The sequence below is a fragment of the Pollachius pollachius genome (genome assembly GCF_949987615.1).
Source record: "Pollachius pollachius genome assembly, chromosome: 3".
In the NCBI taxonomy this organism is placed as follows: domain Eukaryota; kingdom Metazoa; phylum Chordata; class Actinopteri; order Gadiformes; family Gadidae; genus Pollachius; species Pollachius pollachius.
The window spans coordinates 46029525-46054946 of NC_136936.1; the positions used below are offsets into that span (position 1 = coordinate 46029525).

Here is a 25422-nt window from a genome sequence, read left to right on the forward strand (position 1 = left end):
GGCTTCTTTCTCCGTTCTGCCACGGGAATTAATTCCCGTTTTAAACTGCTATGATATGGAAAAGTTTGTTATGACTGCTTTGATGTATCCCCATCGGGGTCTCTGGTGCTTATTCCTGCAAGCAGCACGGAACGCGAGAGCTGGGCTGTGCGTTCTCTAAAACGAACCAGGGCAAAGGAGGTCTCATGGATCTTTTTTGGGGTTGTGTTTTGCTTTCTAAAGCATAAGCCGGTTTTACTGCGGATCTCCTCTGGGGGGGGGGGGGGGGGTGATCAAGAGGGCTGCTTCTGTAGCGGCGCAGTCCCATCATACTCCGTTTACTGCTTTGACATCTTACTCGGGATACATCCGTGTAGCCAAACCGTATGAGGTGGATTCATTACACGAGACACCTCGTCAAACTGCTTCGTCGCTCAGGAGCTCTTACGACGGGAAGGTTGCCGGTTTGGTCGCAGGTTGCTCCTATAGCAAAGTGTTGCGGTTTCTTCTGACATATGTACTGCATTGTCTGTCGCTTTGGATAAAAGCGTCTGCTAAATGTCCCTAAATGTTGTAGTAAATGTTCCCGTGTCCTAACCTTTACTCCTCTGGATGAGCTGCCTGCTCCCTTGCAATTATGCAACTATGAACGGATGAGCGTGACTCACTGATTGTGCAGCACTCCGAGCAGCCACAGGTTAGAAAAGCATTAAAGCAATTATAGAGGCTAGATGAAGGGAGACTCCGCTTGTATCCGTGCTATGCTAATGCACACACCACTCAGGTTCGGCATCCGTCGTGACTCCACAGCATCGCTCAATTATAACACTGTTAGGGACGAGGGGGGGGGGACTCACCCACTGCACCTCCTCCACGCCCTCCACCTTGGGCAGCATGAGGGCGGTGGGCAGGGCCTCGGCCCCCAGGATGACCCGCAGGTCCTCCTCCGCCAGGCCGCTGGACACCGAGTTGACCCGCACGCACTTCTCCGTCCGACCCAGGTCCAGCTCGCCCAGCACGGCCGCGATCGTCTCCCTGGCCTCCGACTGTAGACGCAACACACACGCGCATAGACAAACACACACAAAGACACGCAAACAAACACACACACACACACACACAGACATGCACAGACGCACACAAGGATGTCACAAGGACGTTTTTTTTTGTTTTTTTTACAATTTATTTTTGCATTTGTGTGCTTTATTATAGAGTGAGATAGAGAGGAAGGTATTGGAGGTAGAGGGGTGGAGAGGTCGCTGCCTTCAGGACTGTGCCTGTATGGTACGTGTTCTACCCGGTGAGCCACTGGGGCGCCCCTGTATCGTAGCTGTTTTAATGGATTACGATCAGAACAACAGCTTCTTCGGTAACAAAGATGGCTGGTGTCGGGTGTGGCCCGTATGCACAGAAGAGTGTGTGCAGAAAACTATGATTAAATATCTAAAAAGAATTGAGAAACATGACGACAGAATGGCAGAACATTCTACAAACATGGGCACAACGTTTATATAACACTTACACGTATATATAAAGTGCCCATACATATTTTCCACATATATCCGGCGGTGAGAGCATACAAATGGTGTTGACCTTTAGCACAATAAGCAACATTACCATCACACCTCTGTCACTAAAGTGCTGCCATGCCAGCGGAATACATCCACTTATACCTTTAAAAATAAAGGAAACAAAAAGCAATCTCCTACACAATTTCGCCCACTTAGCGTATCACAAGTGGAGGAAAATGCCCCGGACAACAAGAGCATTCCGCAATCTGCGTTCTCCATATGGACTGAATGGGGAAAGGTACTTGCGTGTGTGTAGCCTGAATAAAAAACAAGGCCATAGCCTGCCCTCGCTGTCGGAATCCTCCTTTCTCTACTACAAACAACAGCGGAATCCAGGACACGGGAAAATAAGGATTTTAATTAATAAATAAAATCCCCCCCTACACCATCCCAACAGTAACAGAGCAGCACACGTCTGTAGATATAAACAAGATGTGAGGCTGGGCAAATATGAGAGAGTGAGAGAGATATGGAGGGGTGGGATTCAGGTAAAGAAAATCGTGTTTGAGTGTGTGTGTGCGTGTGTTTGTGTGAGTGTGTGTGTGTGTGTGATTGCAGTCTAAAGGATGGAAACTCATGAAAACATGAAAATTATGTGAAAAGTAAGAAAGAAAGAAAGAAAGAAAGAAAGAAAGCAAGAAAGAAAGAAAATAATACTGAGGTTAAATGTGAAAAGACAAGGAAAAATAATATTTAGTATTTCTTTTCTAAATGTGTTTTTGGTTAGGTAGCATAAGGAAACAGTATCGCTTAGAAGCTGTCAGCTCCGATCAAGGGGTTTGGGCTTTTGAGCGAGTGTGCACGTGCTCTATGTTTATGTACGTTTGTGTGTGTATTTTCTATGTGTGTGTGTGTGTGTACTTTCTGTGTGTGTGTATGCGTGTGTGCGTGCGTGTGTGTGTATTTTTTATGTGTTTGCGCACACATTTGCACTCTACATATCTGACAGACAGTAGTCGTGACTGTCGAAACAATATAGTCCCCCCCTAAGCCCCAAAGACACTCTCGAGACGCAGGTCGTAAAGAGACAGCCTTGTAAAGAAGCCACAGATCGTTGGGTTGATGGATGGAGGGGGAGGAGGACGGGGGAGGCGGAGGTGGCTGTGGAGGAAGAAGTGGTTGAGGAGGAGGTGGTGGTGGTGGAGGAAGAGGTGGTTGGGGAAGACGAGGTGGGGATGGGGTTGCTGGAAAAGGAGTTGTTGGTTAAGGAGGAGCAGGAGCAGGAGGAGGAGATGGTGGCTGTGGCGAAACACCAGGAGCCACGGTAACCTGATCGTCCTGAAGGCGCATCGCATCTTCAGCTGCCCAAACACAAGGGAGGACGGAGACATCTGAAATGGGACCGGTCGCAGCCCCCCATCAATCACGTTTACAATGTATTCCGGAGCCTGGGCTGACGCGTGATCAATCCCACAACAGTTAATAGTTCATTGGCCCAATAATATGACAGGAGAGCCCCGACAACAACAAGACAAAGTGGGGTGAGGTTCTGGGGTTGTGTGACCGCCAGGGCGAGAAAGGCAGACAGAGCCGGCCGCTGGATAAGGATATCTCTGTACTGTGATACAGGGGAAAGCGCTCTGCATCAATAAAATGTGGTATCGAAGTACGGATCCAAGATCAGCCGGGATTTAACAAGGGGTCATGTTCAGGCTGCCCATTTCTGCGCCTGGACTTCTTCTGCTACCATGGACGACCCACACACACACACACACACACACACACACACACACACACACACACACACACACACACACACAACCGGAGCGGCGTAACTTAAAACGGAGGCACTGTTTTACGAAGCTATAACTCACGTTTCATAAACCTGTTACATGGTGGATAAGGAACCCCCAACTCTTCCCTCTCTCTTTTTCTATTCACTTCCCACTTACCCTAACCCTACTCCCGTTTTTTCCTTTTTTATGCACACACACACACACACACACACGCACACACGCACACACACACACACACGTCTGTCTTATTCATCAGGAGACGCGTTCATCCCAGAGTAGATATATAAATGGCAGCCGGGAGAGCGACAACACATGACCCCGCGGTTTACAAGCTTCCCAGACCCACTGAAAGAGCAGGCGAGACATTCAGGCATCAGCGATATATACATACATATATTTATATACTATACATACAGTAAGACGAGTGAAAGGATAGCCATCCCTTTGATAGAGCACAGCCAACGGCGCTTAAATTCTCCGTGGCTTTAGTGACGACACACAAAAATAATGAATCGACGGACTGCTCTGCGTGGAAGTGAGAGGAATTGTGGTTCAACCGGAATTGAGGTTCAACCCCCCAACCACCCCCCCTAACTACTTATTCCACTATTTTTTCTCCCTCAATCTCGCCGAGAGAGGGGAGTGCCTTCGGCCGAGAGGCTCCGACACCTACGGGCCCCGCTCCTCTGAGCTTGAATAAAGCCCTTTGAACAGGGAGATATTTTACATTAATGGACATCCGTCCAACAAGTTGCTTCAAAGCGCCCTCCCCAATCACCTGGCGTCCGACGGAGCGCCCCACTCAGACGCCAGCCCCTCGTCTTCCCTTTGATTCCCGCCCTTCCTCCTCATCATTAGCGGCCCGACTCCGGCGCGGCCAGGGGGTCGAACGCGGCGCCCGACTTCTGCGGCGAGGATCCCCTTGTTTTTTTCCGTGAGCGAGAAAAAAGGGGGGCTGACCTTCCAGAGGAGAGGGCAGCTTTTTAACATGCTGCCCTAGACTCCGAGCCGCGCCTCGCTACGCGGCTAACGGCCGCGGCGCCGAGACAACCCCCGCATCACACGGCGAGCCGCCGCACTGATGCAAGCCTGGCCCGCAGCGGGGCCTCGCGCCTCTCCCATTCCAGACATCGCATCCTGGATGCCCATCGGAAACGTCAAACACCGCCACGGCACTGGGTCTCTCTATCACTCTCTCTCCCGCGTGCTCTCGCTCTGTATGGCCTCTCCGCTAATCCACTCTCTGTATCCTATCCCGCGGTTCAATCTAAAGTAGACACCGGTGCCAGTGGTAGCGGTGAACAGGGGAAACCCTGCAAGACAAACAGCTCCGCTGACCACTGTTGTGGTTGTTGGTGTGGAAACACTTCTGTGCGAATGTTTTCGACGCTGTTTAATGTCTGATTTGCCTTCAGCAAACTCCTATTTTGAATAATTGGGTGTGAGTGCACTACAAAGAGAGAGAGCAAGAATAAGAGATAGAGAGGAAGGGAGAAGGAGCTGGACAAATAGTGTGTTGGAGGTCAAAAAAGAGATGGCCCAGGTAACAGTAAGCTTCCATGTTTTCTGCTGTTTCCTCTGCCTCTTCAGGGGTGGCGTTTCGCATCCTGTCAAACACTTTGCGATGCTATCCATACAAATGAGGCTTAGTCGCGAGCAGGTGGAGCAGGCCTGTTTGATATGTAGCCGTCTGTGGCCCTGTGTTTATGTCTGCGCGCGTACCACTGTGTTTTGGTTGTGTGTGCGTGCGTGTGTCTTTACTTGTCTCGTCTGTGTGTCTGCTTGCAGTGAGTCTGCGTGCCGTGTGTGTGTCTAAGCAGGCTCCCAGTCACCCTAGATGGGTTGTGACAAGTGACACGCGGTGCTCCAGAAAGCTGGAGGGGGGATGAGTGACTAATGCGGGCCATGCAAATAACTGACACGCAGGGGAGAGAGACACAGAGAGAGACACAGAGAGAGAGAGAGAGAGAGAGAGAGAGAGAGAGAGAGAGAGAGAGAGAGAGAGACACACAGAGAGAGAGAGACACACACAGACACACATACAGACAGACAGACATACAGACACAGAGAGAGGGAGAGAGACACACACAGACACAGACACAGAGAGAGAGAGAGACAGACACACATACAGACAGACAGACAGACACAAAGAGAGAGAGAGGGAGACAGAAAGACAGAGAGAGACACAGACACAGAGAGAGAGTGAGACACAGACAGACAGACAGACAGACAGACAGACAGACACAGACACACAGACAGACACACAGAAAGAGTGACTAATTCGGGCCATGCAGATAACTGACACGCAGGGGAGAGAGAGATGGAGAGACAGGGGGGGAGAGAGCAAGAGAGAGAGAGAGACACACAGAGAGATAGAGAGAGAGAGAGAGAGAGTCCTCTCCTCTTGTCATTTTGTCGGCAGCCACCCTGCGCTATCTGTTAGCCTGTCAGGCCAGGCAACGAGATAACTAGCAGGAGAGAGGCGGAGGAATTTGTAAGTCATGAAACCCGCTTGTCAGAGCTGTTGAAATCTGGCAGCCGAAAATGTGCAGCCGCCGCTAGCTTAGCCACGAACGCTAATTAGGCTGAGTAAAGAGCTGATTAGACGGACTCCGGCTACAGCTTATTGCAGCCCCCCCCCCCCGCCTTACACCATGTTACTCATGAGGAGATGAGTCCCTCAAATGTTGCGGAGCCATTCACAAAAGAAAATGGGATTACACGCTAAGTGCGGCATACGTACGCCGGGTGGTGCTGGTTCTGTTCAGCACAGGGAAGCTAACCACGCTCTCTCTCCCTTCAATGTGGCTACTGATCAGGAGTTTTAGAGCACATTTCAAGCTGAACTTCAAACAGCGTCGTAAGTGAGACGGAAAGAGGAAACAGTTGAAAGGTCTCCATTACCTTTCTAGCATCTCTTCCCCATCCTGTTACGGGTGTGTAACGTAAAAGGATCGTTAAAGAAAGAAAGACGGAGGGAGAGAAGGAGAGAACCTCCCTGTTCACAGCGATTTCCAAACCCTCTCTCGGCCCTTCACACGTGCGCCACTGCCATGCATATGCATCAGTGTGTATGTCCGTGCGCGTGTGTATTTACGGTCCTAATCAGAGATGGTATTAAAACACATCCCCTTGCCATGCAGCATTTTGTGTGCACTGTGTGCAGCACAGTATGTACACAAATACCAAGTATTATGTAGCCACTGTCCGTCTGTCTGTCTTGCTGTCTCCCTCTGCCTGGATCTTCCCTCCTCTGCCGGTTCACCAGAGTGCCGTCTGTTTGGAATGAGAGCCCCTGCTCACAGCGTCGTCATCGCCTCCTCCTGACCTCTAACCTCTCAGTTGCCCATCAATTCTATCCCCCAGGACCTTGGTTTGCACCGGACACCTGACACCACATGCACACATACACACACACACACACACACACACACAAAAACACACACAAACTACACTTCACAAACCCACGTTGATACATTGACTGACAGCAAGGCTTGGCACAGAAGCCCCTTCTGATCTGGCCGGGGAAAGGATCCGTTTTTCTGGCGAAGCAGCTCAGATCTCTGTTTGTGATTCTTGGCAGACTTACTGGGAATTTCTTTCAACTCTTACGCCTCTGCCAAGGAGCAGGCAAAGAGCACATACACTCATGAATGCATTAGCGTGCGTGCGTGCATGCACACATGCACACACAGGCAAGTGAACACATACACACACCCACACGCACATGCTAGAAAGCACTACCACACGCACGCACACACACACACACTGGCAACAAAGAATACACAAACACACACACAGAGGCAAGTAAGCACACACTATTAAATACCAATTTTCAATATTCACAGTTCAAGCCACTATAGGCACAGGCCAAGGAGTCCCAGGAGTTCATTCTATCCACAGCCTGCTCATTTAAATCCTCATTCATGGGAAATCCGATCATTCAGTGTTCAGAAGAAGAAAAATAAAATACACTGTGCTCGCTGAACCACAGCGGCGGATCAGCTGACAGTTGGCCGCATAATGCATCTCAAGTGGAAGATGGCTGGTGTGAGAGGCAGTTCACGCATGGACCACAGACAGTCAATCAGACGGACAGGCCTCCATTATAGCATTATGCATGGCTACTGTACACACTGTATGCCTATCTGCTTAGCTGGTGACTGACTGCTATTTAATGGACAAGGGAGAGGGATGAATAAAACATGACAAAAGGAGAGTGTGGAGCGAGGGTGAGAATGTATCCCACATCACATGGCAGGGAGCACAGGGCCTAGTGTGGGGAATGCTAATCACTGTGTGATAACATGTGTTTACTCCAGCGCTGAGCCGAGCCAGACATGACAGCAGATATGAAATAAAACCGAGCAACGATTTCAAAATCATTTCGTGCTATCGCAGAAAGCTCTGGAAAATAACACTGTAATAATATAATAATACTACAATAGTAAAGCCCAGATATTTTGTTCTTCTATCTGTATGATCCTTTTTCATAATGTGTGCCGCCAACAAAACCAAACAAATAACTTCAGCTGGACAATTTCCTATGAAGACGCAATGGAAGATGACACACAATGACACAATGACACACAGACACACACACTGAAACGCACACAATGACGTGTACTGAACAGACGGCCATTAAGTGCCGGCCGGTCTGTCATGATCTAATGATAGCAGGTGTCGACTGAGTCAAAATTCGGACCAAATTATTAAAGATGATGAGGAGAAAGAGAAAGGGGGGAAGGTAAACAACAATTTCACTTTCACACTTGAGCAACAGAGGTTCTCCCTGCCGGCCGGACCTCTACCACGTGTGTTAGGAATACTGTGTGTGTGTGTGTGTGTGTGTGTGGTGTGTGTGTGTGTGTGTGTGTGTGTGTGTGTGTGTGCATTGTTTTGGATTTTTACTTGTTTGGTTGCATGTCGGCACGTGGCATATATGGCGCATAGGCAGATATGATTACGCACATGCCATGCACGTGTATGCATGTGTACAATTTGTGTGCACACAACCCTTTATGCACCCTCTGTTGTGTCTGTGTCTGTGGGTACATGTGTGTATGTGTGTGTGTGTATGCGTGTGTGTGTGTGTGTGTGTGTGTCTCTCCATCCCCCACCCCCTGCCCCCCCTTACACGCGCGTGTGCGTGCAAGGGTGTTTGTGCGCATGTGCATATGTGCGCGTGTGCCTGTGCGCGTGTATTCCCGTGCGTGTGCATGTATGTGTGTGTGTGTGCGCCCATGCATGTGTGTATGTGTGTGTGCCTGTACACGTGTATTCCCGTCTGTGCGCACGTGTGTGTGCCCGTGCATGGGTGGGTGTGTGTGTGTGTGTGTGTGTGTGTGTGTGTGTGTGTGTGTGCGTGCGTGCACGTGGCTGAGGGGAGCTCCCCGCCGGTGTGGCCGCGCCACCGCGCCATCTGGAGAGGAAATGGAGTGTGAAGTACAGTATAGTTTGGGACCAGGCTCTGTGGCAGAGGCTCAGCGGTGAGTTCATTAGTTCCAAACTTCCAGGGATTAGGAGCGAATCTCGGGCGGCAGGGAGGGGGTTGTGGGGTGGTGGTGGAGGTGGTGGTGGTGGTGGTGGTGGTGTGGGTAGAGGCAGTGGGGTGGGAGGGGTCGAGGAGCCGAGGGGGGAGCATCGAGAGGGGGGAGAGAGAGAGAGAGAGAGAGAGAGAGAGAGAGAGAGAGAGAGAGAGAGAGAGAGAGAGAGAGAGAGAGAGAGAGAGCGGGAGATAGAGAGAGAAAAAGAGTGTGAGAGGGAGATAGACACCGGGATGAGCGGTGCGGACCGATGGGGGCACAAGGGGAGACAGAGAGAGACAACATGAGGGAGATAAACAATCCTAACCCCAGGGACCCCGGGCGGGGGAGAGCGAGAGAGAGAGAGAGAGAGAGAGAGAGAGACAGAGAGAGAGAGAGAGGGCGAGGGGGGGGGGGAGGGCGAGATTGGGAGAAAGAGAAGGAGCAAGGGAGAGTGGGTGTGTAGACAGGTGTAGCCGTCAGTTCCGCTTCAGAGTTTGCCCTCCCCTCCCCAGCCCACTGGTCATACAGATATGACGCTATGTGTAAGAGTGTTAGAGCAGCCAGCCTTGTCTGCCTCTCCCTCCCTCCCTCTCTCCCCCTGCTTCCCTGACAGCAAGCACTGCCCCCCCCCCCCTCACCCTTCCCAAATGTCTTTTACAATCTCTTGTGGTATATTATTGTAAAAAAGAGGCAAAGTATGTTTGTGAGCAGGGGAACACTACACAAAGGAATAACATAATACGATAACATTAGGGAGATATGCAATGTTTGAAAGGTGAAATCTCTCTCTCTCTCTCTCTCTCTCTCTCTCTCTCTCTCTCTCTCTCTCTCTCTCTCTCTCTCTCTCTCTCTCTCTCTCTCTCTCTCTCTCTCTCTCTCTCTCTCTCTCTCTCTCTCTCTCTCTCTCTCTCTCTCTCTCAACAGCAGTTACAGTGACGAGGCCTGGCACTGCCTGGCAGGGTGAAAGACCCACTGTGCCGTTGTCATGGTGAACGGCATGGCAACCACCATGTACGGTGTAGTGATTGTTAACAATGGAGTGGCAAATCAACACAGCAAATGGCAGAACCAGAAATGTCCCAGATAAGAGGCCGTAGCCGAGCCTTGCAGCACTTGTTAACGTGTAGTTTGTCATTCTGACTCTTTATTCAATAAAACTGGCGTTAAACAACTCACAATGTATATTACAACGTAAGACATGTCAACACACACACACACACACACACACACTATTTATACATCAATTACAATTACAATTACAACATATCTACTTCCTAACTACCTTAGCTTTCTCACAGCAGCAAAACATAAAAGATTTAATCCATCACCTTAAGGCCGTCTATACAACCAGACCCCCATTGATTTCCAATCGCCGTGACGGCAGAGTGCCACGGAGAGAGGGGGACAGTGCGGGGGGCGGCGAGGGTGCCGCTAGCAAAGGTTTCGTTTTTTTGCCCATTGACTTAACACCTCGTTTTTGTATTACACAGCGCAGTCCCCGGCGAACACATAATGGATCGCGGGTTATCTGGCACACTGCGCCGCGCCTCTTCTAAAGACAACATATGGACTGGGAAATTGAGTGGATCTCGCCCTGATGGCGTGCACTGTGCCATGCACTGTACATCAGGGCAAAGCGAGGTGGAGCTATTAAGGAGCAGGGAGTTATTGGAGCTCAGAGTTATTTTCCGGGCCCTTGGCTGCTCGCGTGCGATTAGCGTCTCGCGCAGCGCGAGACGGTGTGACACGGGGGCTAGAGGTTCACGGTCAGGTCTTGTTGTATAAGATGCGTGTTGCTGTGGTAGGCGGGGGTGGGTAGGAGGGGCAGGGAAGGGGCTGTAGACGACACCGTAGTGCTCTCTGTTTGTCAGCCACAAGCTTGGAAGCTGCTGATGTCTTACTAGAGTGCAAAAATTATATTTATTACTCTATTCAATTTATTGATTAGCAGATGTTTTTATCTCAAGCAACTTTTTTACACCGGCTAGAAACCTCTGGCTTGTAGAACACCCTAACCACTGTCCTTTCCTAATTAATAGCAATATTAACAAACTGTTCATACAATGTATGTGTACGCAGAATCTAAATCTACATTTAATACAACAACGACTTTGCAATACTTTTGAATCATGTCAATCTATGTCCTGGAAACGTTTGTTTGACCCTCCCTGTTAAAGGTGATCACGCCCTGAAGATGCACAGGCTATATGTGGTACATAAATGTACTGCCACAGGGCTTCATTAAAACAGAGCACGCATCCTGACAGAGGCCCAGAGCTGTGTATTCGCACCCCCCCTACCCCCCCCCCCCGGACCCTGGCCTCAATGGCCGCTACACAATGCCCATGCATTCCTCTCCATATCTTCACCCTCACGGGCCTAATGAAGACAGGAAATCAGTGACATCCACCGACTCCTTCGCAAGGCAGGGTCAACGTTTTTCTTTTCCTCCCCCCAGTCAGTCACATCAGTCACACACAAGCTCGACCTCCTCCCCCCATCACTGACTCAATTGTCTTCCTGCTTTCTACAGGAACAGCCTCCAGCCATATCCATCATCTTTATTATCATGACTTAAAATCCTTTGTTATTTTACTTTTTTTCCCCCCTTTTCTTTCTTTCTCCCTTTTTTTTCTCCATTCCCGCCCTCCAATCACAATTTCATGGGCAGTCCGCCGGGGCCAATGGGGCGGCGGCGTGGGCGGGAGGAGAATGCTTTTAACCTGCTGCATCTGCTGCTTTCCCGCTGTTCGCCCAGTGGGACGTGGTCACCTTGTTTTAAAGGACCCCGATAGGGGGGCCACCGCTGCCTTTATGCCTGCATAATAGGGTGAAATGTGCTTGTTTTAAACATCTTACTTAGGTAGCTTTCCTTTCAGTGATTAAGACCTAGCACCTGTCTGTGAAAAAAAGAAAAAAAAAAAAAAAAAAAAGAGGGTGGGAGAGGAAATTAAAAAAATATATAAAGTTAATCCTGTAGGCCTCCCCAGCTGTGTGTCCCCGTCTCGTCGCGACGGATCCGCTCAAACGTCCAAGAACATCGCGACATCTGTGTGTGCGCGTGTGTGTGTTAATGTGCATCAGACAACTTAAATATTTTTGGTCGGTTCGATGCTTTTCATTTTAATTCTTTAAGTACCTTCCTCCCGAGGGCCACCCCGTCCTCGCAGTCCAGCACGGCGCAGTCCAGGTCCAGCGTGGCCAGCTTGGCCAGCTTGCGTCTGTCATCTCCGGGGCAGTAGAGGACCGCCCTGCGCGCCACGTAGCTCTGCTGCCGCCGCCGCCGCTGCTGCTGCTGCTGCAGCAGAGAGGGGCACGCAGTGTGGAGATGACCCCCGCACCCCGCCGCACGCCGCTGCCAGGCTCCAGGCGAGAGCAGCTCCCTGGCCCTGTCAGACGCACACATACAGTCATCATCACACAGGGGCACGTGCACGCACACACAGGGACACACACACAAACACACACACACACACAGGGATATACACACACACACACACACAGGGATATATACACACACACACACACACACACACACAAACAGGGATATATACACACACACACACACACACACACACACACACACACACACACAGGGATATACACACACACACAGAGGGAAAAACCCACAGATAGAGACACACACACACACACAGGTACTCACAGGCAGACACACGCACACAAACACGCACGCACACACACACTCACACACACACAAAGGCATGGCTGCACACTAAACAGATGTGAGCACACACACAGGCACTAACTTGCCATGCATGCCAACAGGAAGACCTATGGATAAACCCCACCACACACACACACACACACACACACACACACACACACACACACACACACACACACACACACACACACGCACACACTAAGCGTTGTCTAAATGATTTATGTGCACATATCATTCTGGGTCAACATGGCCTATGAATAATGGAAAGATGCATGTGCGCATTCATTGATTAATTCATTAGCTATTGAACGTAAGGTGCTTGCACCGAGTGCTGCCTTGGGCGGAAAGGTCCCGCATACACTCCTTGAGCAGTAAACGAGTGAAAGTCTGGAAACATTTAATTTAGCTGAGCCGCTATTTTGCCTCTCTCCGTCCTCCATTGAAGTGGATGAGGCCTGCTGACCCTTGCTTTGACGCCCACTGTTGAGAACAAACTCAGGCAAACACAGGAGACACTCAGATGCTAATGACCGTTTGAGAGGAGCTAGGGGCAAGGGGATAAGCATGCTGCATCTACATGACAAGACACCAGAGTGCTCCGGGCTAGTCGGTTAAAGTGCTCGGTGATTGGGATGTGTGGAGAGGTCCGCTTTATTTAAAAGAGGTCCTCTATAGTTAAATGAGGGACTGCAGTGATATGAGGTCCTCTGTAGCTGAACAACAGTTCTAGTTGAAGACAAGAATTTTGAAGACCAAATAAAAAAGCAAAGAATTAGGGCATGACCATCTCCCAGTTTAGAATTAAACTTTTGATCTAAGAGTATAATTCATCTTGTGCCTTGCTTCTTATTATTTGGTTCAGCAACCGTCACTTGCATGATGACACAATTAATTCAAATGCGTATGGCCTTAGTACGCACCAACGTGCTCAAATGAATGCAGTGAAGCGTGGAAATGCACACACACACACAGACACACACACACACACACCAGTAATCGCAATAATGACGCACATCTTAATTATTTGTTCTGTCAGATTGGCTGCAAAAACAATTAGGGACAGCCGCAAAATGAATAGCCTGAATGATTAGGATCAGATATATCTAATTACAGTAGTGGGGGGAAACGTCTCACTCTCTATCTCTCTCCTCAGAGGGATCATACGTGTGGATGGAGTTCTTGAGAGAGAGACAGAGGAGGGGTATATTCCTAGCTACGAGTGTGTGTGTGTGTGTGTGTGTGTGTGTGGGGGGGGGGGGGGGGAGCAACCAACTCAAGTATTCCCCTTTTGTTTCCTAAGGAGCTGAATCCACTTCAATGGCCATTTAATCCTGTCAACTACGCTCCCACAAAATGCCCTCCAGTCGCTCAATCAGTCTTAATCTGGACGGAGATGATGAGGCTGTAACAGGCAATTAAAACACATTCAGGTGGCCAGGGGCCCCCCTGAGAGCTCTTTACTGTTCCCAGGTACTGGGGGCCTCCGCAGGGCCCCTCCGCGCTGCACTGTTTGGGTGAGGGGACAGTAGCTATATTTCACAAAGGGATTGATGGCTGGGGGAGGACGGGGGTTATGCGAAAGGATCAGGGGAGGGAGGGAGGGAGGGAGAGAGGGAGAGAGAGGAGGATCTTGCCATCACTTCAGGGGACAATGAGCTACAGGGCCCGCATTGACAGGCCGAGACAAAAAAAAAAGCAAACAGCAAAATTAGAAAGGAAAATAGGAGGTTGGAGAAGGAAGGGGGGACTGGGGGTGCATAGTGTGGGAGGGGGGGGGGGGGGGCTGTTGAGACCCAAATGAAGTCCTCTCTATTCAGCGCATACAGCTCCAGGGTGAATGTTAAAAAGGTATTTTAAGTGCCCACTTGAAAGGCAAATAAATTATAATGTAAGTGGGGTACGCTTACAAGAAGATGGCGGCCATAATTAAAGAATAGATTTCATTAAAAGGAGAAAAGGAAGTGTGTGTGTGTGTGTGTGTGTGTGTGTGTGTGTGTGTGTGTGTGTGTGTGTGTGTGTGTGTGTGTGTGTGTGTGTGTGAGTGTGTGTGTGTGTGTAAGGGGCTTCGGTCTCCCTAATGGTTGCGATAGCCATCAAAGAGGGAAAGGGACACGGCCGAATCAGCTGACGCCAACAGCAAAAGTCCGAAAAGGAAACCAAAATCCATCCAAATCAGCATTTCTCTCCCTCGTCCATCTGAACTTCCATCCTACTGCTTATCTTTACTCCCTCTTTTTATTCTCCCACTGCGGGGGTGCGAGGCTATACAGTACTGGCCTATATGGGTGAAACAGGCTTAAGACACGGTACCAAGATTACACACTAAATGTGTAACATACCATAAAAGACTGATGTCTGACATCTGGAGCGCTGCATTAATCTGTCTTTCTCATCTAATTGCCCATGCGGGACTTTCAATATACATTCCTAAATGCTGTCATAACCTGCATTAATTTCCTCTGATCTGCGGCTTTAGGCATGGAGCCAGGAGAGTATTTGTGGCCTGCGGTCTACAATTAACATCATACAGTAACCATAGGTTCGCCAAAGCCCCGCACATTGTGTGACAACATCATATGCATATTAAACAAGGTCCCTATGCTATTATGCATGTGGGAACCGTTTGCAAGAGGGGACGGAAACACATGCACGTGTTGAGCCACCCCTCGCAGCATCCCGGCGGCTTGAACTACAACATTTCTCTAACACTGCAAAACCGCTGAGCAAGGGGAATAAATCGCCTTTCCTGCGCAGGAATGTGTCACATGTTTGACACGATGCTTTTGAAAAAAAATGACAGGTTTTAATCTCAAGTTTGAGCATCCAACTAAGTCTGGAACCTTGGCACAGCAAGTGGTTAGAGTTAAAAAATACTTATTACTTCCATCAAATTCTGTAGTTTTAAAAGCGGGTACAGATTTAAAAGCAGGCTTTGGTAAGTCCCATGCTCCGTTATCAAAAAGGCCCGATATCAATCCCAAATAAGCCCGCTACATTCACATTGAATCCCTTTATTTCCACCAGTCTACATCTGGTGGACATTTGCACCCACATTTAACCCTCCTACATGTTTCGTACATTAGCACGGCATGGAGAGTCCAAGTACGTGTTAACACATGTTTTTTTTCTTACCATAATGAAAACATGGGGCACACAACCACTGCCTCACCACGTGTTAAGTGGTGGGAACTGGCCGCAGCAACTGACTTTACTGTTCCCAGATCAGAGGCAAGTGAGTGTGTGTGTTTCTTCCCCGGCTTGAGTTAACTGGTTCTCATTAGGGGGACAGACCAGAGCCACAGCGGAACTTGGATGCAAGGATACGTTGGAAGGACATGGACCGTGGTGAGGGGTTGGTATCTAAGATCTGAGATAAGCTATGAAAGAATGGAAGTCAATTGAATCTGAAAAGTGTGTGGATATCCTCACATGGTGTTACGTGTATCTTTCGTCTTTAATCTTACACTGACCAATAGCGCGTGTGAAACGTTTGACAGGTGACCTTGTCCTTTCCCCCCCCCCCCCAGCAATATCATACATGCAGCAATATCATACATGCAGATTAGGATCTTCCTTTCTCAAGCATCAGAAGAGGCGCCATTGTCATGTGGACAAAGCGCTTTGAAAAAAAGCAGAAAACTCTCATGGGAGCTTCAGTCCCATCCACATAGTCTCTGATGATCTGACACTCACTGCTTGGGCCTCTTTGGTTCAAAAGTACACTAAGATACATTAGATATTGAAGTGTGCCTTGTATTGCACTCCAATGTCTCTCTATCCCTTCTCACCTCCCAGCTGGACAGACATGAGTCACTGCTGTACATCTACCTCCTTAAACTATCTCCTGAGCAACTTTGCTGAATTCATGCAGCCGAAAAGCTCCTTTCTACACTTTGTGGCTCACACGTTCTCTTATGTCCAATGTGACAAACATCAGAGTCCAGCAGTTCTTACTGAATACCCAATTAGTGGTCTGGGTGAGGTTTGAAAGGCTATTAATAAGGCAATTATTCATTGCTTTTTGCTGATGTTGGTTACCAACTGGTGATAACTATATGGCCTCCAACTGGCAGCGTAATAGCCCAACACAGTTGACAACTCATCCTTACACATGTAATTCAGCTGATAACAGACCACCACCGAACCAGAGAACGACAACAGGTTCTCTTATCAATATGCAGATTCCACACAATTATCTCCAGCGTGGCCGCGCAGCCAGAAGCCGTGTCAGAAACGCACAAAATTAAGATCTGTGTTTACTTCCTTTTTTCCCTTCTCCACCCCGTTGTAATCACAATCACTTAAAAATGCTAATGACATTCTGGGCTGTTTCCAGATAAAATGTGGTGGGAAATAAGCAGAGATGGAGAAATAAGACGTGGACTTTTTTAATTTTATTAATGTTACAATGCGTCAACAACAGACCCTGCATCCCTACCACGGAGGCCAGGGGTGTTAAACAAAATGTACCAAAAAAGTCATCAATATTTATCTGGTCCTCCCCCACCTTGCTGTCTCGCACATCTTTCAAGCACAAATAGGGGGCTAAAACAAATCGTGAGCCAGTCCTCTGCCCAGCATGAAGCTGTGTGTGTGTGTATGTGTGTGTGTGTGTGTGTGTGTGAGAATACATGTGTGTGTGTGTGTGTGTGTGTGCACGGACATGCATTTTCACGCAGCCCCGGGTCTGAATACACGACCACGCTTGGAACGGGAAATGTTGAAGAATTAACCACACAGCACACGGAGGGGCAGAGGTGGATTCAAACACATTATTCCTATTATTTTGTCTATCTCTCTGGTCCCTCTCAGTTTGTGTTTGTGTCCAGCTCTCTTTGACTGGCCACGAGCGGTCTAAAGCCGCCACCGCTGCTGGAGAGCCGATGGCTCAGCAGGCTTCTAGCCTCATCTTGGGACTCGGGACTGCAACAGAGGGAAGCCCTGTACTGCGCTTGGGGACTGGAGGACTTCAGTGGACAAGATGAAAATGGAATGGGGATGGTGGCAGCCGACAAACAAATTCTGGTTGTAATTACTTGTTAACTTGTCCTTTATCTCATTTATTTATTTATTCTTTGCAAATGAACAGAATTTAGAATCAAATGTTTTTTTGAGGGTTTGTGTATGGGTTTTGATTTGAACTTAACAGTTAAACATTAACAGTGCCCGAAGTGTTCTTTGTACTTTATTTGATCCATTGATCCCCTGCTTCCATTGTCCAGTTGTATGTATTTACAATGATGTTACCTTTCTGTCTTGGCCTCTCCCACTCCTCTTAACAGCTTGTGAGCATCTCCATGTCGCCCTGTCTCTCCTCCTCCCCATTCATGCCTTCCCTCCCTCGCCCTGCTCCCATTACAGTGGGTTTTACGCCTTAATCTGCACAATGAGCACAAAATCTTGGCAGTTATCTCTGGCGGCCAATGTGGCTACCTGTAATCCCTGCCGCCAAAGCCCCCTTCTGCTTTCTCCCGGATCACAATTGTGCGACACAATGTCTTTTGTGCGCGCCCTCTGCCTTAATGCCCGGGGAAGACGGCGACCTCGCTTCCTCTCATCCCCCTGAACAGAGCCAGTGGAACTCTGCTTCCTCTCAGAAGAAGGAAGAATTTGACTGCAAGAGATGTCTTCATCTGGGCTTATAGAAAGGAAAAAGGCCAGAGAGCTCTTAGCTGGCCGGAGAGCAACCGAATCAACTTCTTTGGCGTTCTGCATACATTTATTTTTGTATTTGTGCTTGTCAGCGATTCCGTTTTAAATCAAGATCAAATGATTCTTCAAAATGCTATTGGTCCCATTGTTATTGGCACATGGAAACACATCCTCAGTCCATTAATTAACTCTAGAGGAACTTATACAATGCATGATTTGATCATTAAAATATAATTGAGCAGACGGCATGAAAAAAAGGTCAATCAAGTGACCGCTTTGGGGATGGGGGCATGAGGGGGTGAGCTTTCAACTTTGCATTTTTATTGACTCTGCCAAAACAAAATGAGTGGGCTCTCTAAGACTGTGCACTCTGCATTGACCATTCAAGCCCTGGGAGCCCCATTGTAGCGGTTTGAAGAGTATGAAAGGATACCCCACTGGTGGAAATGCAGTGGAACAGCCCCACAACAGGCACACAACTGTTCCCTTATGCATGAAAAGGCAGCCCGGATAAAAGACAAGATGGACTTCTGAGGTAGGGCCAACAAACAAAGGCAACAAAAGTGGCGATCACGAGGGGATGACACGACTCGTCTCGGCAGAAGGAGCGAGGAGAAAAGGGACGGGGGACAATGGCCGAATGACATGCTGAAGAATTGAAAAATCCACACAAGAAGTGTCACCCCACTCCACTAAACCCACAAGGCCTGACTTAGTGTCGCCTGGACCCGGATCAACAGAAGGACGGGGGCTGGGAGGCTGGGGGGATGCGTTGGGAGTAGGCGGCAGTTATTAGCCCACACTCCTTCCTCTGCCTAACTTTCGCTCCCAGAACCTTCTTTGTTTTGGCTCAAGACTTGGCAAAGACATGGTGAACTGGGGTGATGGCATTAGTCCATACACACACACACACACACACACACAGGCAAACACCAACCCAAAAACCAAAAACAAACCTAATCAAAGTGTGTTGGGGTTGGGGCTCCCCAGGCCTCTGATTTGTTCTATCAGCCGTCTGTGTGTCTGAGTCGCTTCTCTTTGCACCCGAAACACCATTAGGCTTCTGCATAACCTCTGTGGGAACAGCAGGCGCAGCACACACACAAAACAACCCCACTTTAACTCTCATTCCCCAAGCATTTCTATGTTTAGTGCCAGTTTATGAGCGGAAGCGGGCCATTGCTTCAGAGGCCATCCCAAACAGCAACAACTCACCCGAACCTCCCTCAGCGGGTGTGGATGCAGCCTCTTTTCATGTGTCATGACTTTAAAAATAATCAATGTGTGTGTGTTTGATTGTTTATGTGTGCATACATTTCCCCAAAATGATTGGCAAGACTTTGGGCTACAGTTGGCTTATTACGTAGACACGCATACACAAATCCAGGCAACTGACTTCTTGTTTTTGCGTGATTGACTCATTCCAAAGTACAGTTCCCCTGGAGGAATGCTGCCGGAGTGACTTGAACTGAGGCGGGGCGTTCGTTCTTACAGCTGTACGGAGACTGATGGCACATCCACCGAGCACTGCGACAGGGGCTACGGCACCGTGCCGAAGTCCCATCACAGTGTGCTCCACAGGTGAACGGCCTGCCCAGCGTTAGCCCCAGGGCCCATCCTGCAATGCTTCACACATACCCCAGAGTCTTTTCACCAGCCATCACCCTGTCTGATTAATGGGTCGATGCGGTAATTGATTAGCGAAGAGGTTTTGGGGGAGGCAGGGGGGGTAAAGGACACAGGTCAAACGTCAATAATGTCCCTGTGACAAAAGGTGGCAGACATAAAATGTAACAGTTGATAGCCTGCAGCCAGACCTCTCGCCCATCAAAGTGGTGCAAGGGGATGACATAAAGGCCCCGGTTTATTCTCCAGGCTGCTCCGGCCTCCCTCCCCATCGGTGGCCTTTTCTCTTGGTAATGCCGTCCGTTAAAGTGACAGGAACCGCTGTGGGATCTGCCTGTCAGCTCACCTTCATAAAACAAGCCGTAAAGCAGGCCAATAACAGGCTTATATGGCTTCATTACGACTCTGGATCACATCACCCCCACACCAACCCGAGGCTGGGGAACGGGAGGGGGGGGGGACTGAGGGGCTGCTGGTGGCAGGAGGGGCTGCTGGAGGGAATGGGGTATGTGGTGGGGCAGGGGGGAGGGGGGGGACAGGTTGATGGGACAGCTTGGTTTCTCACGGGGGTCTGTTGTCCTGATGATGTGGCTGTCACCATGTCCATGTTTTCTGAGGGCCAGATAGCTGAGTGACCTCCTTCAAAGCCGTATGCACCACAACCCGATGCACCACAAAGGGATCTGAGAGTCTGGGCTCTGTGTTCTGACAGCTATGGTCTAATATAATCAAATTAGATGCTTTCAAACCCATAACATTGTGACTATAGGTAATTTATGCAGAAATTTAAAAGCAGGACAAAAAGCTATAATCAAGGCAGATCAAGGCATAGTCAATGAGTCATACTAATGTGCAACGGAATTGTGAAAGTTGGGCTAAACTACCAGCAGCATATCTTCTGGTCGATTCCGGAAGAAAACGGAATTTGAAAGAATGCTTGCTGCCGGTCCAAGTGTGTTTTTGTGTTTTTGCTATCCGTTGCTATCAACGGTCAAGCACTCTGAGGAGCGAGGCCGGACGGCGCTCGCATCTGGGACAGCAAACCTTTCGGCCAATGCCAGGGCCAAAGGGTTGGGAGAGAGGGAGAATCTCATTTATTTCATGCAGATATCAGCTGGGCCGTTCTACCGCCTGACAGCAGGTGCTGCGAGGTGGTCAATATCCCAGGTTGCGTCATGCAAAACATTTTGTTTGTTAGAGAGAAGTCACACAGGTGTCGTGACATCGATGTCATCTCCCATGCGACACCGCTGACACTGTGTGTGTGTGTGTGTGTGTGTGTGTGTGTGTGCGCATGCACACATGCGTGCGTGCATGCTCAAAATAACAGAAAAGAGCCTAGTTATTTAAAAATTTGAAGTCACAAACACTGCCTAATCATGGTCTTCATCAAAATACTTAATCAAAAAATATGAAAGTGCCTATTAATAGATTCCAGCTTATGGGAGATCTAACATAGGACATGAACAAAAAATTTGTCTGATACCAACAATACGTTTAGTAAATCAACAAAGCCCTTTTCAAAGACCCTAGCTTTCTTCCTCTCTCACAGGGCACCGAGATCAGTCACCATTAACTCTTCAGAGGGCCTTTGAGGCCACAGGGCCAATACATCGCCCTGATCCCTGCATTGACACCGGTCACCTCCTTCCGCATTAGCACCCTCCAACATGGCAACCAAGAAGAAGTGTGAGTGTTTTTTGTTTTTTAAACAGGGCCCATGGACAAGGTTCATTAATTACGTGGAGTAAAAAGATGGCTTGTACCAGATTATAGCTAAAAGCTCATTTCCATCTGCAGTCCCTGGGCAGGTGAGAAGAATAAAATAGGATAAAATAAAAACAATAAGAGTGTGTGTGTGTGTGTGTGTGTGTGTTTGTGTGTGTGTGTGTGTGTGTGCATATGTTAGGGGTGAGGGTGGGTGGACTCCACATTTCATTCTTAGTGTGATGCTTGTCCTCTTGAGGGGCATTTTCTTCTTCAGTCAGGATTAAAGTGCGGTGAAGAAGCAAGTAGGAGGACCGGGCTAAGATTCTTCCTCCACATGTCGACGGGCCCCGGTGTAGAATTAGAGGAGCGAGAGGGAGGGACAAGGGGGGAGAGAGAGAGAGCGGTAGAGAGAGAGGGGGGGGGGGGGGGGGGGGGGACAGGATTGATTGGTGTTTGCTTTTGAGCAGCCCCTTAACCAATGGGGAGGCAGAGAGACCAGCATGCACTCTGCTGTGGGCTAATCCATATCCCCCCACAACCCCCCTAGCATCCCACCCCACCGCGCACGCCTTCCCAAAGTCCTTATAACATATAACATGGACAGGAGGGATCAGGCGCTGGCCTACTGGGACACACAGACCTTACTTCAAACGCAGACACGCCGTGGTCACTAGCACAAACAGCGAGAAATAGAAAGACATACATCCACACCAACACACACACACACACACAAACACACACACACTGTATTGGCCGGCGGCCAGGAAGATTCAGTTGTGTCCCGACTCTCAAACAAGGCATATGGACAGATACGCCCAAGCCTAATCTAACAACAACAACACAGCATCACAGACGCACACATGCGTACCGAAACACACACACACACACACGCACGCACGACGCACACACGCACGCACATCCAGGGCTCTCCTCTTCTAAGCAACCTCGCCTCCTCAGCCCTTCACGGGCAGAGAGCATCACCAGATTGATGCCTCCGCTTGCATTTGCAGGTGAGAGTCCTGCTTCCTGCTCACCGCCAACACCAGGCACATTTACATAGAGGAGAGGAACGCCCCAGGGCCAAAGCCCACCCGTCAAATGAAAGATCTAAACAATCAAACGATAAATAAAACACACCTGGTGCTCCCTTTGAACGCTAACGGCAACATCGCGAAGTACCCCGACGAGATTGACGTTGGAGATATTTTGGAACATGTGTGTGTTGCAAGTGCGTGTGCGTGTGTTGGCGCGGGCGTGCGTGTGTGTTTGTGGAGGGGGATTCTCCACCTGTTTTTGGCACGAGTCGTGAGATCAATAATAAGAGAGATGGAGTCGAAGCGGAGGAGGTAAAACAAAATGGATGGCATAGCAACTCCACAGGTGGCCAGGGTCCTCTGATGGAAGGAAAACAGGATTAAAGAAAGAAGGAGGGGGCGGTCGAGAAAAAGAGAAAAAAAAAAGAAACCAGAAAAAAACGCAAAGAGGTCGGTTATGTTTGAAGTGGACCAAAAGCTGCGCATGGAACAGTCGGAGAGCTGTTGCTTATGAAAGCTAACAAGCGCAATCACCGTGCCTTGGGGGGGAAAAGAAAACGTTGTCGTCAATACAACGGAGACAGTGTCTCCAATGGGAGCCCGATGTGGGCGCATGTTGTACTGGTCACGCCCTGTAAGGTGAATACAGCTGATACAGCAGATAAGAACAGTATGGGGCCGTGAGCCGCCCCCCGATAAGCTGTTCCATCCACTCTGTCCCGGGCCTTGTCCCCACCCTCTGAAGACCCAGACACACCCACACACCCACACACACCCCTCCTTGGACTTTACGGATATTTGGCAGACGGACGGACTGAGAATATCCACTCGGGAGACCGAAAACAAACTAAGGCGGTATCTGTCTGACGCTTGGATTTGGAAGGGAAGTACAACCCACCGAATAAATAAGCAGCGAAGTAGGGGGAGAAGGACATCTGTGACATTTGCCTTAGCCCTTCTCTTCTGGGATACTAATGTGTCAGGACTTAGTACAGAGTATTTTGGATCATATTCCATTCAATTAATGCCCTCCCCACCTCCTCCTCCTCCTCCTGCCCTCCCTACCCAAATTCCTTTTCGCTCCCTCTTTCACAGGCAACACAAAGCTCAGCTCTCTCTCCCTAGTAAGTTGTCTGTGCCCCCAAGTGGCCAGCTGGGAAAACTGCAGCTTTTTTCCCCTCTGTGTACGAAAATACAAAACGTGAGGTCTCTGTCAGCGTTTTCCGACAAGACAACTCTAAATTGACTCATTAAAAGTATCAAATCCTTGTACAGTCCAGGTGTCTATCAGATGCGAGTCACCCAACATACAAAAAACAAAGAGAAAACTCTAAAATGTCAAGTAAAGTATGACGAATCCATCAAACGGTTTCCTCTCAGCTTCCTCTGTAAAAGAACGGGTAGCATTCAGTTGAGCGGTTTGATTTTCTGTTAGTCAACAGACTGCCTGAGATGAAAGCAAGAATCACTGGCGGAAAACTAAAAAGAAATAGCCTTGCACCCAGTCATGTACGATGAGAAAATAAAACTAGTTCTTGAAACGTATGCGCTTGATTCGCTTCAATTTTCTTTTCTTTTTTCAAAGAATGAAACTCCTTTGGTGCTCTAATGCCAGACACCTCATTCTGCTAACCCACATGATGCCTTTTGCCCCTCGCCTACATGGCCGACCAAGAGCCTTTAATTAAGATTGGCTTAGGCCCAATTGATCCTGACACACCAGGAAGTTTCCTGAAATCCGTACCCCCAAACTCCCCCATTCCAGGCCCCCCTAGTCCCATTCCAGCCTTCAAACGCAAGTCACACAAAGTGAGGGGTAATTATATTACGTCTGACGCGTCGCTGTTCTGGTTGAAAGGAGGCCATGCGATTCTCCAACAATCCTCCATGGTTATATTATTTAAAATGAATAGTTTAACCACAAACAAGCGCAATTCAAAAGATTTTTGTATCCGTATTTTATATAATTATCCTCACCAAAAAAACAACCCCTAATCTCATTCCCTCACTTCTCTTCACATTGTATTCTGTTTCCCCTCCCTGTGCACCTGTCCGTTATCATTTATCTTACATCTCACGAGTTGATTTTGATAATCACAGCCAGAATCAATAATATATGGACTATTTGCTTTTTCGAATCATCCTTTAATATTGCTAAGCTTTAAAGACATTTTGTGCAAGGACAAGCAGAAACATTTATAATGTGGAAGAAAATACCTATTTATCAACAGATTCCACCCACAGCAGCAAGATCAAATCCATTCCACATTTAGGCTCGACACATTTCCTTAAAACTTTGATCCCAAAAGGAAAACATGACCGTCATAGCTTGAGAACCATGAACCACAATAGAATGACCACCGGGGATGTATTTTACTGAAACACAACCGCTTAATGCTCAAAAAACCTCATGAAAGTAAGAGGGATCTGTAAACATTATGTTTTTTATAACTCTTCCATGATCCAACATGATGAGACACGGAACCAATTTAGGGTAGATATAGGCCTTTTGGCACTGTGACACTATAACTTTATAGCAGAATATGATGTCAAGTTTTAAAAATGACATAAAAACGACCCATTTAAAGGACCTACAAAGAAACTGGAAACGAAGACAATTGAAAAAGGGGCCAGCCAGAGAACTTGCATTCATGCGTCTCTCGCTATACAGGCCAAAATACCAGGTGAATCCACGTGTCTGTGGCAGGCCCCGTGGACATCACAGTGTGAAAGACACATGTCATCCTGAAGGGCTTGGACACATGGAGGAGGAGGAGTGAAGTGTTGCGGTTGAGAGGAAAAGAGTTTAGAGTTAAAGACTTGAACGCTGGGGGACAGATCCAACCAGCCATCCAAGCTGTCGGCATCACTCTACGCTCTCTGATCATCGGCCTAGTAGCA

The 25422-nt window shown here is 48.6% G+C and overlaps 1 protein-coding gene across 1 annotated transcript in view; it reads right to left on the minus strand.

The window, feature by feature from the left end:
- The window catches only part of clybl (citrate lyase beta like), a gene marked incomplete at its 5' end in the record, with an annotated part of 53199 nt that overhangs the window by 14227 nt on the left and 13550 nt on the right, over window positions 1-25422 (minus strand). Inside the window, 2 exons of the mRNA XM_079731430.1 lie at window positions 837-1025; window positions 11954-12203. Coding sequence (XP_079587556.1) covers window positions 837-1025; window positions 11954-12203 — 439 coding nt within the window. The remainder of the gene's footprint in view (window positions 1-836; window positions 1026-11953; window positions 12204-25422) is intronic.